This window comes from Ammospiza caudacuta, chromosome 5 (genome assembly GCF_027887145.1).
Source record: "Ammospiza caudacuta isolate bAmmCau1 chromosome 5, bAmmCau1.pri, whole genome shotgun sequence".
NCBI lineage: Eukaryota > Metazoa > Chordata > Aves > Passeriformes > Passerellidae > Ammospiza > Ammospiza caudacuta.
The window spans coordinates 70529694-70548224 of NC_080597.1; the positions used below are offsets into that span (position 1 = coordinate 70529694).

At 43.1% G+C, this 18531-nt stretch overlaps 1 protein-coding gene across 1 annotated transcript in view; it reads right to left on the reverse strand.

Annotated features, from left to right (window-relative positions):
- Positions 1–18531, reverse strand: part of ELAPOR2 (endosome-lysosome associated apoptosis and autophagy regulator family member 2) — a 101699-nt gene that overhangs the window by 41789 nt on the left and 41379 nt on the right. Inside the window, exon 2 of the mRNA XM_058804875.1 lies at positions 7957–8077. Within this exon, the coding sequence (XP_058660858.1) occupies positions 7957–8077 (121 nt within the window). The remainder of the gene's footprint in view (positions 1–7956; positions 8078–18531) is intronic.

The window sequence follows — 18531 nt, forward strand, 5'->3', positions numbered from 1 at the left end:
CCTCTAACTCTTCCCTCTTTCCTCATCCAGCTTCCCATCCCATTTGGGCCCACTACTTCCACCACTCTTCTCAGCAGACTTTTACCTCCAGATATTTCTTATTTAAAACTGAAACTAAACTATCTCAGGTCTTCTGTTTATTCTGTTGCCACTGAACATGTGCACATTTATGTGTATTGTTCTGTGTCCCCCCACCTTTCAAAAATTAGGATTAAAAAAGAAAAAGACACAGGACTGGACTTTACCAATTTGTACAACATCAGAAGGGGATAGCAATTGAGCAGTTCTACACAAATCAATGAAAATACAAAGCAAAGATAATCTCAAACACTGTTTTCCATCTCTCCCCTCTCCATTGCTGTGTTGTTCATCCAAAGCCCCATGATCTGGGATTCAGGTGATGTGCAGCCATCCCCTGCAGGCAGAGTCAGGGCTGAACTGTCTCAGCCTCCCATGGGCAGAGGTGGAAATGTGAGGTTGGCAGCATCAGGCAGCTGTGTCCCAGAACAGCTGCTGTTTTCAGCAGACACATGGCACAAGCCTGGAGGGGAAGCTGTGGCCAAGGACAAGCACATGGAGGCTTTTCAGTGATACCCTGGGGCATCAGGGGCCACACAACATGGAACCAAGGAGCAACCAAAACACAGAATGAGGAGGGAAAAAAAAAGAGAGGAAGACAAAGGATGAGAGGAAATAATTGCTTTATTATTAATGTTTCCTATAATCTTGCCAGCTTCAGAATGTCTTCTGTGAATAATTTATACAAGGCTTCTCCAATAGGCTGTGAATAATTGATGTTCGTTTTCTTCAGTCATTATTTCCCAATGTGTTACCAGGAACTAGACTGAATCTTAATTAAAAAAAGAAAAAAGTCTGTCTAGGCTGTTTAGTCTTAGAAATGTGATCATACTGAAACCTGATACAACTTGGGCAAGAGTACCTTTTGTGGAATACCTCTGCATTTCATAGGAATACATAACTTTTCCTTTTATCCAAAAAATAATGAAATACAGCAAAGCTTTTTTCAGTTCACCTCTTTTCCCCAGCTGGCCTGGCACATAGGACACTTTATTATCGCTTTATTGCATCATTTGGACACTGAAAGGTGTGGGTTTGGAATGGAAATAATCAATTCACAGCAGTGTGGTGAGGAGAGCAGGAATGCAGCGATCACCAAGAGTTTAGGAAGCACACTTGCTACCAGGGTTTGAGCAGCCATCCCAGTGGAGATGGCAGGAAACAGATCTGGAGGTGAGTGAGCATCTCTCCAGCCCTACTGACTCCATCAGGCACATTTTGATTGTTCATCAACCAAAGTGGTTCTAGTGCCATTTGATGGTCTCTGCACACACACACAGCCCTTGCCTCTCATCCCTCTACCAAGCCATAACCAATCTCAAGGTCTTGCCAGCTGCTTCCCTCTTGAAAGAGAAATTAGTGACTCAGAGGACTTTCTTTTTCCCTTTTTTAATTACATTTTGTACACAACCAAGGTGAATAATTCATCAAAAGACACTAAGGCCAACCTTTCTCCTCATAAACTCAGTACACACATCAACATGCAGCTCCCAGTAACTCTTCCTCAGAGAAGAGAATCAAATTCTGAGGGTTCAGTGCAAACTTTTCAGCTTTTTAAACTATTTACCTATTTTGTTTTGACTCTCTCCTTCAAAAAGTTAACAATGTGACTCCTTTTGCAAAGACAGAGTCTTGCTCATGCACAGAGTAAAAATTCTGGAAAAATAATTGTAAAACTGGGGTATGTCACATGGAAATGCCATGAAGTCTAGCCTCAAGCTTCAGCCCAGGTGAGAAACCTAATAGCATCAGTAAGACTCATACCTGACTGGAGTCAGGAACATGAATTAGCAGGGATGCTCAAAGAGGAACAGGAATAAACCTGCTCAAGTGCTTTGCTAAATCACAGCCTTTCAATAGCAACTCTCAAACTGTGCTGTGCACACCCCTGCTAGCTGAACAGCTTTGCTCCATGGCAGCCCTGCATTAATGTGTGTGCACACAAAATTTGCAGATGCCTCCTGACTCCAGGGGAGTTAGGAGCAGGCCCAGTTCTTACATGCTTGGGATATCCAACTTTACCAAAGACTGAGAGAACATCAAACTCAAAACCTTCTTTTAAGTTTTCTGTTATGAAAGAAAAATGCTAAAACTCCTTCTGATCACTTAAATTGCCCTAAAGGGTTATAAAGTGGACAACCTCAAAAAGGTCATTTTGCCTAATTGAGTCTGCAATTAGCAGGAAGATCCCTATCTCCTCCTGTGGTATCCTGGGAGCAGATTACACATGTTAGAATACACTCAACAAACACAGCTCAGTAGCAATAAATCAGGTCAAATTCTGCTCTCAGACTCCATAAAGCCCATTGTAATTGAGGATAGTCTATTTTCTGAAGTCGGTGGAGCTTTTCACATTTCTCATTTGCTACAGGCTCACACAAATATCTTCAAAACATTTCTGATTTCAAAGAAGTTGCTCCCACTTTAGTGGCACCAGGTGAAGGTGCGCTTTGCTAAGCAGAGCCACAGAATCACAGAATCATTGAGGTTGGAAAAGACCTAAAGCACCCAGAAAAAAAGATCTATAAGCATCAAGTCCAACCTTAACCCAACACTGCCAACTCCAGCAATAAACCATGTCCCCAGGTGCCACATCTACATGGTTTTTCAACACTTGGCAAGGATGGTGATTCCACCACCTCCCTGGTTCCAATAATATGATCAAGTTCTATATTATCAACTCTTTTTTTGTCTCTTTTCTTAAGAAATCTTCCTGATTACAACTGGCATTTTGATGCTGGCTATAATAATGACCCTATCAGCTCTTGAACACAGTAAATCCAGCTCCTTTAAAAATGCTCCATTATTTTCACTATAATTTCTTTATTATGCTCACATCACTACAAAATGAGCAGACATTTATGAGGTAAGGAGATAAGGTACAACCTATTCTTATCTAGGATGGCAAAAAAGAACTAATATTCTGTGGAATAAGAGATAATATATTAAGATGGCGCAAGGTCAAAATGTGAACCCTTTCAGCTCTTTTTTAGCAAAAAATTCTGCTCGGAGATGAGAATATCGAAGGGAAGGGAAGGGAAGGGAAGGGAAGGGAAGGGAAGGGAAGGGAAGGGAAGGGAAGGGAAGGGAAGGGAAGGGAAGGGAAGGGAAGGGAAGGGAAGGGAAGGGAAGGGAAGGGAAGGTCCAAATTCAGAGTCTGGACTGTAAATCATGCAGCATATGTCAGGCTGGCAGAAGAGCCTGATGGTGGCCACAGAAACAGACTGCAGTGCAGTGTCAGCAGGAGCACCATGCCAAGTGCTGCTCCCACTGCCAAATCCCAAAAAGTCCCCATTAAACACTGCCTACAGCCCCACACCAAAGCAAAGGGCTCCCAGAGATCCCAGCCATCAGGGGGTGCAGGAAAGGGCCTAGCCCTAAAGGAAGCTGCTCCCGGGGACTGCCATCAATATTTTCCATTTAAAAAGCCAAGCAACTGCCCTGATGGCAGTGATCCTTATCAGCTAAACTCCCTTCCTGCTATCAGACTCATGGAGGGATCAGAGAGAGATCTGTGGTAATTAAAAATGAAGGAGATCAAATTAGTAAAGCACATTCCCAAATGTCAGGAGTGATTCAGAGGTCTGGATTCTGCAGAAGGAGGATCTCTGTCTGCCACTCCCACCTCCCTGTATGTACCCAACCTCCAGAACAGTATTGGGAAGATGCCCAGAGGGGATACCTTAAATGGGAAGCAGAGGAGAGCCAGAATAGCTCTAGGAGTAATAAATATTACCTTTTCCCTGGCCAAAATCTTTCTGGACTTTTAATGCATCTCTTCACAGGAACCCTTGCAACCGTGATGTGGCAGCATCAAAAAATGGGATTCAGCTCTGAACAAACAGAAACCTGAGAGAGATGCCCAAGCAGCCTGCTGTGGCCATGACACAGGTGACACAGCTGTGGCCAGTCCCACAGAGGTACCACACCATGCACACAGGCTGCAGGGCCTCAAAGTGGTGATGGCTGCAGCCCCACAGAGCAAGGAGAACAGAAAAAAACAGAGGGGAGTGAAATACAGAACAGGGCATGCTGCAACTGCAGAGCTGCTACTGCAGCTTCCCTCACATATCTGGGTCACTGCTTAGCAGGACTTCCTACAGCACCACAAAAATCTCTCATGTGAGCCTCCTCCTTCCTTCCCACCTACATGGGAGAGGTGTGGAGGGCAGGAGGGCAGCAGGAGGGAAAATGGATCATTGTGCTGCTCTGTGCTCATGGAAAGAAAAAAACCTTAAAATCCTTCTCCTGGGAAGCAGGTCACAAAGCAGTCAAAATATGATAGCCCTGCCTGCTGAGGACACTGTCTGCTCTGCAGGTGAGCTGTGCTGATGAAGTTTCTGAAGACACAAAAACGGGGTAGAATCCTGGCAGGTTTTGGAGCCTACAGCAGTTTCAGGGAATGTTGAGGCTGTGCTCAGCAGGACACAGTCAGCTGTGATTTGCAGGTCACTGTGTGCTCCAAAATGCAGCAGAGCACAGAGACACCCAAGGTAATTTGAAATGGTTTCATCCAAATGAGAAGCAGTAAAACACAACATCCTGAACACAAGCACATCTCGGGACACCGACTGAGCTCTGATGCCACAGTCCAATTGCTCCAGATATGGGAAGCACCTGAGCTAACACATTTTTAGCAATCTCAAGTGTCTTTCCACTCCACTGGAGGCCACAGTCTAGACATATTTACAAAGCAGAAGACATTTAACATATTGTTATGCCATCTTTCACATTTCTAGTTCAGACACAACTTAAAGAGAGCGACTGCTGAGCATTTGGAAGAAGGAGAGGTTGGCACAGTATTCTCAGGATTCAAAATTAATGACAGACTGCACATCACTTCTCTTTTCAGGGAGCAGTAAAGACCAGTGGCAGATATTCCCAACCAACAGCATTTCTGAGTAGATGGAAACAACTGCAAACATAGTGATTTCTTTTGGAGCACATCTGCAATCACTGCTGACTTCACATTCTCATACAGATTCCCTCATACCATTGTGTCCACTAAGGGCTCTACCAACCCCAAGGAAACAATAAAAAAAAGCCCTAAGAACTCATGGTGCTTCACAACTGCAACTGCTATACAAGTGCAACCCTCCCTTAAAGGCAGAGACATTGTTGGCCACAGGGTATCTCAGGACTAATAGATGCTGAACACAACTTCTGAAGATAGCAGACCTCTGGAAGGGGGAAACTGGAAGCTGGAAATTGTCCTACCCAGAGTGATTTTACTGTAGGCCCTGATTCTGCAGGTTGAAGGACCAAGGAGAAACCCAAGGGGACTCCAGGATTCTACCAAATGCCAGAAGGAGCCCAGTTCCTATGTCCTGGCATAGGGTAGGACTTGAAAGATGTAGGATAATCTGAATAAATTTGTAGAATGTCCAGAAAGACTCAGCTCAGAGGATATGGCATAGTTCTGGCATTTCTTCATAGACCTTGGGATAAAATAGCACCAGGCCTGAGAGAAGGAATGCATCTCAAAGAGCCAATAATGTGAGTTGTGTGCAAACCCTGGCCAAGCCTGCAGCACAAATCTCACTCTGCACACAATCCACAAAGAACGTGACTTGTAGAAGCCTCAGATACAGAACCTTTTGTTTTCCTTAGGCTGCAGAAATTCATGCTTTTAGAGTAAGATGTCCTTGGTGCAGCTGCTGCATTGTCAGGTGAGACAGAAGCCACCAGCTTAGAGAATGTGACAAGGAGATATCTGTCAGCACCTTCAATACAACTCATCATCAACAACAGACCCCACGTGCAAACTCCAGAGATTTGTGGGGCAGTCACTTTTCAAAAGCTGCCTCTCCCAGTTTATCCCACCCACTGGAGAATGGACTGTCAGCCAAACTCTCTGCTGGTTAAAATATTTTACAGCAAAAACCACTACGTTAACCAAGCTGAATGTGAAAGGTGTTCCCCACACATTCCCACAGTGACTGACTGCTGTTGACAGATTCATGTTTTCAGGCTGAAAGAATGGTTGTTCTTTAAGCAAAAGGTGAAAGACTAAGAGATGAGAAAACCTAAAATTACTTTTGCTATCAGAACATAGCCAGACAGCCCCTGCTGCCAGTTAATTTACTACACACAGAAAGAAAATATACAACTCCAAGAGCCCAGGGAGTTGGGATCTGAGGGGTTCAGTAAAAAAGTCAAACATCTGATTGCTTCTCAAACCAGCTGAATTGCCATGGGATTTAACAGCAACACCACAAGAAGGAGAAGAGTTTTCCAATATATTTAACAGAATCCTGTATTTTGGTGTATAATATCAGAGCCCATCTCCCAGGAAAAGTTTTCACCTTGTCTAGCAGGGGCCAGATATTGAAAAGCCAGATTCATCTATTGTTATAAACCAGCTGAATTCTCATTGGAATTGATTTAAGACCAGAAACAGGCACAAACAATAGAAGATGGAGAGGGAAGTGAACCATTTGTCAAGATCTGTAGCAGAAAGTTGAGGATAGTGTAATATTGCTGGACTTAAACCATTTATCACAAGATTTAAGAAGAAATAATGTATGTCACAAAAAAAATAGTTATACCTATGTCCTCCAGGGTACACCAAAAGTGGTTGTGCAGCAGAAGAAATAAAACTATCAGCTCCTTTATAGTGCAGGCAGCAAAAAGTGATAGGCTTGAAGTATAACAAGGGAGATTCAACAGCAGAAAAATCTTTAACAGGAGGGAAAATGAAAAGAACTAAATATATGAGCAAATATTTGGAGAGCTTCTGGGCTCTTCATCACAAGAGGTGCCTGAAAACAGCCCGGCCAAATATCAGCCATGAATGACAGTCATTGCTACTACAGCTATTTGGGCTGGAGGGTGAATTATGGGATCACCTGAGGTGCTTCTCAGGTCTAGATTTCTGTAATTGAAAAAGCCCATTCTAAGGATATACAGAGATTCCACATTTAAAACCTTGGAAACTAAATCCAAATACCAGGAATGACACATTCTCAAATGCTGCTTGGAAGCAGTCAGAAACCTTCCAGTGATCAACACTGCTACAGAAAACATTTATGCACCTCACACTGGAACACAGAGAAATGAAAATAAACCTTTAGAGGAGCAGAGTCAGAAGTGAGTAAATCTGACATCTGCTGCAATAGAACTGAAAAGACATAGCCATTGTTCATCCTGTTTGTCAGATACAATAATTTATACCCTCTGGTATAAATTACTGCTAGGATCTTTTGTGGAGAGAATTGCTGGAGCAAGGAAGTGTGATGGGAAAGAGCATTCAGACTGGGGAGCAATGAAACAGTGAGGGATGTGTTTGCAGAGCAGCAGTTTGTTTATATCCCCCAGATGCAAAAAAGTGTTTCAACATTAAAAAAATGCAGAACCAAGTGATATGAAAACACTCCAAAATGTAAAAAAAATGCATAAATAAATAAAATGCAGGAGATTTATCATAAAAATAACTGAGGCAAATAAGACATTTACCATTCTTTATGCATTCAGTTTATGAATTAGCTAAATAACGGAAATAATGAGAATGTGGACAGGAAATAATGAGAATGTGGACACTATATAGCTTGAACAATAGATAGCAAATATAGTTTGAGCACTGGTGGTCACCATTTTGACTGGAGAGCTGCAGGGCAGCTCAAGACAAGCAACCACAGCTCTTCAGGGGGTGCTGTCAGAGATGTGTCTGTGAATCAGCATACAAGGGTACCTGCAGCAGACAGTGCCTTTCATGGATACACTGCACAGACAATCCCTGCTCCACATCTCCAGCAGACAGAAAGCTGGCTTGGAGGGAAAGGACAACTCAGGGAAACTGGGGACATCAGTGACAACCTTACAAATGTAAACAGCACAAAAAAGCAGTAACAGTCTGTAAAATGAGAAGTCACAACATACTGCATTCCTTCCCTCTCACGGGGTCAGGTAGTCCAGAGCACTCCACAGCCGGGTTGGGGACAGCCACCCTCCACCTGGAGCCACTGCTGTCGCACTCCGTGTACTCGAAGTGGTAATCTGTCTGCAAGCAATCACAAAGAGGTTCAGTTTCATCATAACATTTGCATATTAAGCTCATTAATCAAGGCTGGGATTAGCAAACTCAGTTGTAATTAAACCAGAGAGGAAGTGGCTGGTGTGGAACACACTGTGCAGCTGTGATGATTGCTGTGTCTCATCACAGAGCAAGCGTGGCTCTCATCAGGTGCTGTGCAGCACAGATGCTGGGGCAGAAGGAGGGATTTGCCAAAGCACTTGATAGACATGAGGCAGATGCCCCTGGAATATTTTCCCAGTCTCTTAGAGTAGGATTGATGGAAAATTTCTGTCCATCACAGTATCTGATCTACAGCAGCCAAGGAGGTTTCCTCTTTGATCAATGGATGAAGCCACACTTGAGCACAAGTCATCCCTTGATAGGCTGAATGTGTAAGATGGATGGAATCATTCCTCCTGCAAGTGCCTTTCCCTCTTTGTCAGTTTAAGAGGAATCCCAGGCAAATAAGGGCAGACAACCCCAGTATTGGGCTACCTGAAAATGTCATCCAGGGTCAGCTCTGAGGAGCACCTCAAGGCAGAATTGTGATGCAAGGGGAGATCAGACCCATGGTCTCTGGGGCTGAGATAAGCCCTGGGCAGACTCAGTGAAATAGAGTAAGAAACTTCCTAGTTAGCTAGGAAAGAATATTAGCTATTTGTCTTATTAATAGTATTGATTCAGATCCCACATATAATCTAGACTTACATTTAATTACATTTTTTGTTTTGTGTTTATAGCTCTGTTTTCAAATTCATAGCTCAGAAGTTTGTGATTAAAATAAACTTCAGCCACATCTCATTTTTCAGTCAGTTTGGGCGGAGCTGGCAAAAATGGTAAATAACCTCCTTCTGAAGGAACAGACTCATGTTCAAATAACATGCAAGCTTCATAAGATGGTTTCATAAAGCAAAGCCACCTCCAGCTCCCTCTACAGTTAATCAAAGTAAAATATTGCTTCTAGTCTAGGGCAAAATTGAAAGATGTACCAAATTTGGGCTCATATGCCTATTTCAGACACCTGTTGCAGAGGGGGACAAGGAGACAAAACATCCTAGAAACACTTCTTTCTCCCCACTGGCTACAGAGGAAAACTAGCCACTTAATTTGGATGGAGTCTTCTCCATTTCCTCAGGGGAATCCCACCTCCAACACTGCACATCTCTTCCTGGCCCATGAAAGCACCACCTAAAACCATGGTAATGAGAAAATTTAGCCACCAGCTCAATATTTGAGAAGTTTTGGGACAGCCTGGAGTGGTGATCCATAAAGTCTGGTGGGTTCCTTTCAGTTTATCTATCTTTTCCAGGCAGGACTGGCCCTGAGCCAAGGAGGGGAGGCAGTGGCTGTGTCTGCAGCCCCGGGCACAACAGCTTTGGGCTGCAGACACAGAGCTCTCCAACAAGAGCTCTCCAGCTGCTGCAGCAATCCCCACCCAAGGGGCAGCAGAAATCTGCCTTCCTGCTATGACTGCAGACATCAGGCCCTAATTCTGCTGCCCTAGGAGGAGCAGCTCTGTGCACACAGGGATTATTTTGGGGGCAATCTTCTCCTGTTCCTTTCCTTGCAACTGACATTGCGATGGAAGAGAAGAAGGGGGAGCAGGTGGATAAGAGTGGATCCATGCTGGCTCTGATGTAGATTGGTTAATTCCTGCAAATATTCAGCTGACTCACATGAAGACTTGTAAGGTTGCTGGACTTAAACCATTTATCACAGGATTTAAGAAGAAATAACATACATCACAAAAAAATAGTTATACCTATGTCCTCCAGGGTACACCAAAAGTGGTTGTGCAGCAGAAGAAATAACACACTCTCAAATGATGCTTGCAAGCAGTCAGAAACCTTCCAGGGATCAACACTGCTGCAGAAAACATGTACCTCACACTGGAACACAAGGATATTTTGGGGGCAATCTTCTCCTGTTCCTTTCCTTGCAACTAACATTGTACATGATAGAGCAGAAGAAAAGGGAGAAAGTGGATAAGAGTGGATCCATGCTGGCTCTGATATAAATTGGCTAATTCCTGCAAATATTCAGCTGGCTCACATGGAGAAGAGTTGCAATTCTCCTCATTTACTTGCAGAAAAACAAACAATTCTGAGTTTAATACTTCTCCTACTGTTACCATAGCTCTCCAGAGATATTCAGATGTTAATAAAGTTCTACCTAAACATCATTAAAGCCTTTGCTATTTTGCATCCAGGTGCAAATAATAATCTGATTTCTCTGGAATTAATATGTTCATGGCTGAATAATTATCTTTGTAGCTCAACCAATGGTTTAGAATCCTATCTTGCAGCACAGTGGAAAGGAAAACTATTTGTCTCAAAAAAACTAAACCCATACCAACACAGGAAATATGATAAAACACACTGCCAACTCTACAAATATACTCAATTATAATATGTATTTTCCCCCTTCATCTCATTATGCAATCTTTCAGGAATACATTGAAAAAATATTCCTGAATCATCTCAGTATAAAATCTGCCACAAGGCAAGCAGAATACACAAATGTAATAGATTCATCTCCTAGTTCATATGATATAAGAAAAAAAATGTGTCTATTAAATTAAATATGCAAGACTGGAGCGAAGCAAAGAAAGGGATATTGAAGTGCTCTGACTCTGACTTACTTTCAGATCCATTTTCTATTTAATATCAGATTTTAAAAAAATTACAGCAAGCAGTTTGGAGTCAACAACGCAGGCTGCTCTCATAGCCACCTTCTCAAAGCATACTCCAGTGACATTGAGCCAGCAATGCAATCCCTCTGCAGCCAAGCAGTCCCAAAAGTGGGGCAGCTGTGAGGGGCACATCAAGTAGTGCAGAAACATCCCCTCTAATGGCTGGATAACTGTCAACTATCAACAGGGATTCAAAATTCAGGACACTAACAAAAATTATTAAGAATAAAAGGTATCTGCTCTCCTTCCATGTTCAGGCAGATAAATTAAATTTCCATCCCTCCATGGAAAACTCTCCAGCTTTAACCAGTCAGGTGAGGTTCCTGGAGAGATGGACCCAATACATGTCATTCCCTCTCATCATCCCATCCCTGGGTGTAGCTGTGTCCACAGAGGAGCCACAGGACTCAAAATGTTTGTATAGCAGAACAAGAGGTCTGTGTGGTCTCTTTCCATCACTTTTCCCTGTACTATGCTCAGTTCCCTTGTGGATGAGTGGTCAGAGTGGGGTTTTTTATTTGTTTGTTTTCTATCTGATTTTCAACTCAGCTTTGTGTCTGAAAACCTCTCTATAGACATGGCATTTATCTGATAAGTGACTGTATTCAGGACTCTTCAAATTCACTTTTGCCTTTGGTTGTGCACACATGCATAGCTCCGAAGATCTCTGCCAGCTACCAATGCTACTCTCTTAAAATGAGAGAATGACAGAATGGTCTAGGCTGGAACATTAAAGATCATATAGTTCCAACCCTCCTGCAAAGAATCTGCAAAAAAAAAATTGCCCAGAGAAACTGTAGATACCTCATCCATGAAAGTGTTCGAGGCCAGGCTGGATGGGGCTTTGAGCAACCTAGAATAGTGCAAGATGCCCCTGTGTTGTCTTATATATCAAGAGTTCTCTCATCATTATAGCACAAGGATTCTGTATCACCAGTTCTGTACCTCCTTGATGTTTCTCATAGGCGGCTCCTCTAAGCACTGACTGTTCCTGGTCCTCACAGCAGCCATCTGACTCCAGTTCCCACCAATCCACTCTTTTATAACACTCTTCTTATTTGCTACAGGTGTGGCCTGTTAACATCAGGCCTGCTCTTAATCTTTAGTATTTGCTCCAGCTGCAACTCTTTAGGGGATTACATTACACTCCACACCATCTTCATTTACCCATACTGTATCCCCCTACATCCCTGCCCATGGCACAGGGTTTGGCATGAGATGTTTAAGGTTCCTTCCCAACACAAACCATTCTGTGATTCCATGATTCTATGAAGCAAACATTGAGGCCCAGCTTTATCCTTATTCAATAACCAGAATACATTTGTGCTGCCTCACAGGCAGGGCAGCAACTCACAACTTCAGCTTTAAATTCACCAGCCTGGCTCCTCATGGTGGGTGAATGTGACTGCAGGAGCCCCTGGTTCAGTTGCATGTTCCTGCACCTCCAACTGCTTCCACAGCCATGGTGATGTCCTCAGCATCCAGCACAGCTCAGGTCCATCCCTGTAAGCTGCAGCACCCACAGCTTCCATCACACACAGTGTTTGCAGGAATGTTTACTGGGAATTGCCCTTTAATGCTGCTTACAGGGCTCAGAGCCTCTAATTTGCCTCAGGAATTTGAACTCCCAAATATAGAAGGCTGACCACGGAGCCACCACAGCACCGTGGGACACTTACAACACCTTTGGTCCTCGTGGAAAAATGCCATTATGTTCGGATTTCCTCATGGAATCATAGAATGGTTTGTATTGAAAGGAACATTAAAGATTGTCTACTTCCAACCCCATGACAGAAAACTGTCTTCACCCACCAGTTCTCTGAAGTTAATTTCATGGCAAATCCATTGCCAGATGTTATCTGTTGCCACCTACTACTCTGGCTTTGCTTTCAATATTTTTTCCCACTATCATTCATTCATACAGTATCTTTACATTTGGCCACAGGCCTGTTTTAATTTTAACTGCAATTCTGACTCTGTTTTATTACTTTTCTGCACTTAGCCTTCATCTTCTAAATATGTCACTCCTCCAATTCAACTATAATTTCCTATATAGCATTTCCTATTTTATTGATCATAATTCCTAGGGTTTGGCAAAACCAGTTTGAATTTCAGACCAAAAGAGGAAGTTTCCATTGGAAAGTGTCTCTCAGGAAAAAATTAACAGCATCCCACACAGGGTTAAACTTGGAAAAAAAGCAATTTTCTAAATGGAAAATTGATGCTGTTCCAAGAAATCGCTCAGGATCAATGTGTAGTCCTCAGCATTAAATTTCAAATGAAAGGTTAATAGTAACCTGAAAAAATGCTACCAAAAATAGGCATCTGCATTTGCTTTACCCTGTGCTGAATTTTGCTTTATTGTTCTTGGAGAATTAGTGAAATCACATCAGCAGCACTATGCAAAGCTGTAATGAGAAACTCTCTGACCTACACATGCTCTCTTTGAAGGACACCCTGCACAAAAAGAAGCCCTTGTGCATGCACATGACGTCAAAGAGGTGGTGCACTGGTCACAGCCCTGCCAGGGGGACAGAATGTTTCCAGCACCCTCTGCTCCAAGCCCATCAATATGGGATCGATGGTGTGGGCCTGGCATCCCTGCACCCATCCTGTGAGAGCTCCAGCTGAGATCTCCTGGCTCCCTGGGGCTCCCACACCTCCTGCCTGCAGCCCTTCCTCAGCTCCAGCCCACCAGGAGCAAGGTGTGTGCCACCCTGTGTCCCTGCAGCCCCACTGCCCCCGCCTCATCCAATTCTTGCCTTCACTTTAAGCGGTACCAAGGTCCCTCCGTGCCCAGCTCCCCAGGCCCAGTGCATGTGGTGTTAGATGTTTCCAGACCTCTACATCTGAGTTAGACATCTCACAGTCCTCCACAAGAGTTGACTGACACAGGCATTTCCGGGGCACAGATCCTCTGTCTTAAAGTAAATTACTATTTCAGGGCATTTCTGAAACTCTACAAGTATTGTTTTCTTCTCCACTGTCTGCAGAGCTTTCTTCCAGACAACCCCCACAGCAATGAGCTTTCTCCATAACAAAGAGCAACATCTCTTCAGTGCTCTTCCTATTTTTCTGTACCAATTTCTTCATTCTTGCCTTTCACACAGACAGGAGATGCCTTGCATGCCTTCCACTTAATTAGAAACGATGAGCAGAGAGGGCACAAGACCTTACAACCAGTTCCCAATGCACTGAACCCTCAGTCTGAGCAGAAAACACTGGATGAAGCCCAGGAGCAAAGAGCATTTGCCATATCTGTTATGGAACACAATAGCAAAAACCTCCTGGAATTTAACAGCTTGCTCTACTCCTGTTGTTTTCCAACCACAGACATCCCTGAGTCAAATAAAAACAAACAAACAAACAAAAAAAACACAAAAAATTAACAAACAGAGGAGAGAAAAAGAAAAAAAGAAAAAGAAAAAGAAAAAGAAAAAGAAAAAGAAAAAGAAAAAGAAAAAGAATGCTACCTGGCCAATATTACTAACCAAAACCTCTCCAGAGGTTGTTACTCCTTCCCTGAACATGGACTTCTTGTTCCACTGATACTTCTGCTTAACCCGATTAACTGCACACAATGCTATTAAAAGACACTGCTTGCCAAAAGGGGCATCCATAATCTTTGCAGACCTCTGTGCTGTCTATATTTACATGTACAATAGGGATTAGTTGGGTATTTATTTAAAAAAAACCTCAACCCTCCTCACAAATAAAAGCCTCTTTTAAGGAAAGAATGGCTACAGGCAGAGATAAGAAGGGAACCCAACCTCACTGAGCACTGCTGTGATTCCCCCCAGACAAATCTCAATGAAAATGAGTCAACATTTTCACTTCCCTGCTACACCAGGAAATGTCACCCCAAAAGACAGCAGATGCAGGGAAATGGCATTCTTCCTGCATGGCTGTTTCCCAAGTCTGGCATCCATAGCATTAGCACACTCAGGGATGATGCTTTCAACACTCTGAGACATCTCCAGAGCTTTCAAGGGCTGCTTATCAGTCACTTCCAACTCAGGCCTTGAAAAGGAGAAGCAAGTTCCCATTTCTTGTTAGTTTTGAGCTTCTAGCCCCTCTTCCTCTTTTACCATGCTCATTATTTGTAATTCTATCCCAAATATCCCTGCTGCCCCTCTGTGCTCCTATCACCCAGCCCATGAGGAAGCAACAGACCTCTGAGTCAGTAGGGCTGTCCCATCACTCCTGCAGACCTAATGCCCAGCTCTACACCTCCCCAACATGAGCACATTCCCCTTTAATCTCCTTTGAAATTACTTATATCAGTGATTTTCAGCTGAAAATTTGAGCCAGGTTTTCATTTATTCCTAAATCCCCAAATTCCTAAAGACATTTACGTGTATTCCACCACATTTCTCTTTTCTGGACCCCTAATTCATTTGAGGCTGTTTTGGCAGTAAGAATCCCAGACCTAATTGCATTACTTAGAACTTTACAGGGCAGCTGCATATATTCAGACTTTCTCAAAATCAGGCTATTTGCATCTTGAATCTAATTCATGCACCAGGTTTCAATCACCAGAAGCTGAGGTTGGAACACTGCCAAAGCCATCTGCAAATTAAAGATGAACTGAAGAGGTTTACTGAATGAAAGCCAGAATTCAGCAAAAATATATCATCAATATTTGCAAGGAATCAGAATAAATGACATTTCACTAAGTTTTTATGAAACCTATTTGAATGTAAACCAGAATTCTAACCCAAATGTGTTAAAATAGATGTCCAGTTGTCCTAGGCCAGTGAGCAGAGAGACCTAGAGTGGACAGATGTCTGCAGAATGATGGGTGAAGTTCAGAGAGCCATGAGCAGCTCTGTCAGCAGGAGGAAGACAGGGACAGTCCTTAGCAATGTTTACAAACAACAACTGATAAAGAAGTGTTTGGATTAATATAGTGCCCTATAGGGGGACAGAACATAGGTAAATAAAGGTACTATAGAAAGTATTCTTGCCCCCTAAAGAATTGCAGCTGGGTTAATTATTAAAGATTAGCAGCAGGCCTGATTTTAACAGGCCACAGCTGTAGCCAATAAGAAGAGTGTTATAAAAGAGTGCATTGGGTGGTTGAGGGGAACTGCAGTCAGGTGGCTGCTGTGAGGACAAGGAAGAGTCAGTGCCAGGAGGAGCTGCCTACAAGAAACATCAAGGCGGTACAAAACTCTAGAAATGTGGAACCTTTGTAATGTTATGATAATAGAACTCTTGCACTGTAATGACAATGGTGCCCCACTGGAAATGAAAAAGGCATTCAGCTCTCACACTAACCAGGCCAAAGGACTTCCTTTGCTCTTGGTGAACCTGCTGCAGCACGGGATGAAGACCACCAGGGAGATAACCAGGAGGTGGTTCCAGCGCATCCCCGATGTTCAGAGTAGGACACAGGAACTGCATCCATTTCTCCCTCCACACCTGGAGTTTATACAGACTCCTTTCCATACAGGTACCTGAGTTAGGTGGGACAAGTCCTTGCTGTTCCCTCCTGCTGCACCCAGCTGGCACCTGCTGGGCTGCCACAGACATTCTGAATGTGCTGGGCTGCATGGACGTTCTGAATGTGCTGGTGCAGCCTCTGAACAGCTCCCAGTCCACCGCTCACCTGAGCCTCCCAGAGAGGCTTGTCATAGAAATCATGTGCTATTACTGCAGCAGGGTTTTAAATTAAGAATTTCAGAGGTAGAAGGGCATTTCAGAAACTATTTAGTCCATGTTCTTGCCCCCCACACCTAAACCATTCCTGACAGAAGTTTGCCTAACCTTTTAGCAACCTCCCAGTGACGGATATTGCCCAGCTCTGCAGGGTGAAGCTCACAGTTATTGGCTCAATAAAACGATGCTAATGCACTCAGAGCATTCATCAGGCAGCTAATGAAGCAGATATCATCAGCCAGGGAGCTGAGCAGAAGGGCTGGAAGAAATATCTAGGGGTGGAGAGTTTATTTGTTGAAAAGTGCAGCCCTAAAGATACCATTTCAGCATATAAAGAGATTCAGAGAGCATGGCTGGCCCCAAAGGCTGGCTGCATCCCTCAAAGAAATCACATTTACTAAGCTATACATTTATATATATTTAGTACATTGTGACACTGTTCACAGGGATCTTAGGATGAGGGAAAAGATGAGGATCTGACTCCATGTTTAAGAAGGCTGATTTATTATTTTATGATATATATTATATTAAAACTATACTAAAAGAATAGAAGAAGATTAGATCTATTAGAAGAATAGATTTCATCAGAAGGCTGGCTAAGAATAGAAAAAGAAGGAATCAATAACAAAGGTTTGTGGCTTAGACAGAGAGTCTGAGCCAGCTGACTGTGATTGGCCATTAATTACAAACAACTCTATGAGACCAATCACAGATCCACCTGTTGCATTCCACAGCAGCAGATAATCATTGTTTACATTTTGTTCCTGAGGGGTCTCAGCTTCTCAGGAGGAAAAATCCTAAGGAAAGGATTTTTCATAAAAAATGTCTGTGACAAGTACATGATTAGTTGAACATAGTTTCTTAAGGACAGTGAATTCCCATGTAACAACATCAACTTCAAGAAACTGCAGGGCTGTGCTCTGAGCAGTTCTTCTCTTGGCTGTCAGGGACCCTCCCTCTGGCTGGAATCAGTGGAGATTTCTGCAGCCTCACAGGGCAGCAGCCAGGCCAGAGACTGTCATCTTCCAGCAGAGATGGTGCTTCCTCACTCTGACACTTCTGCAGCCTTTGCCAAATCCCTTTCAGCAGCAGTCTAGTAATGGCTAGGAGAGTTCTTATTATCATTACCTTATTTTTCTTTTCAGGGACCATTTTCAGTCTGAAAAGGTCAGGTCAGCCAGCAGCCCTTTGACTATGAGAAATTCATTTTTCTTTTAAATAAAACTTCACCAAAAAATATCTGCAGCCCAACCCCAGCCATCTTTGAAAGTGTCTGGGATTATTTGTTTTTGCAATCTGCAGAAACAAGTAGCCTCTAGTAAAACACTGTCTCTTTCATCCAGGGCCTTATCTGTTGCCCAGTTAAGTCAATAAAAGATATCCATTCACTTCAAAGGACAACAGGATGAGCCACAGTTAACCAGCTCATGTACTCATCACCCTGATGTTGTTTTAATAACAGGTAATGGTCACTGTCATCCTTGAAAGTGAAGCTCTAGAGAAGGCAAAACCCTTCCTCTCTTTTAAAATAATCCCATTGAATTTCAGGGAAGGAGATACCAAACAGAGAATTCTACAGGATGGCACAAAAAGGCCCTCAAAAAGGTTATTTTCAGCCAGACAAACTGCATTTGCAGAGCCATATCCAGTGATGGCTTAATAAGCTAATAAGAAGTGTTGAGCAGTTTGCCTGCCCCAAACCACATTTTTCTTTTCCTTTGTGTCAGCACTGAATCTAAAAAGAAGCTGATCCATCATAAAGTCATTTTTTTCTCTTAGTTTTCAGCAGAAGAGCTCCCTGCAGACTGTGTCAGCACTGCTGGGGACACAGGCAGGAGTGGCAATGGATGGCCAAGGCAGAAAGATGGACAGAGGAAGAAAAGCATTTTGAGTCAGGAAAAGGACTGACCTATTGGTCACACAGACTTAGACTGCATTAAATTGGTGATGAAACTACTCCTTGATCTTAATGTCTTCTTTCCCAGCTTCCACAGCTTTATTATTCAAGGGTTTGGGTCTCTCAGGCACGACAGAACATTTTAATGAATATGGAAATTAACACAGTCTCTAGGGATACACATTTCCA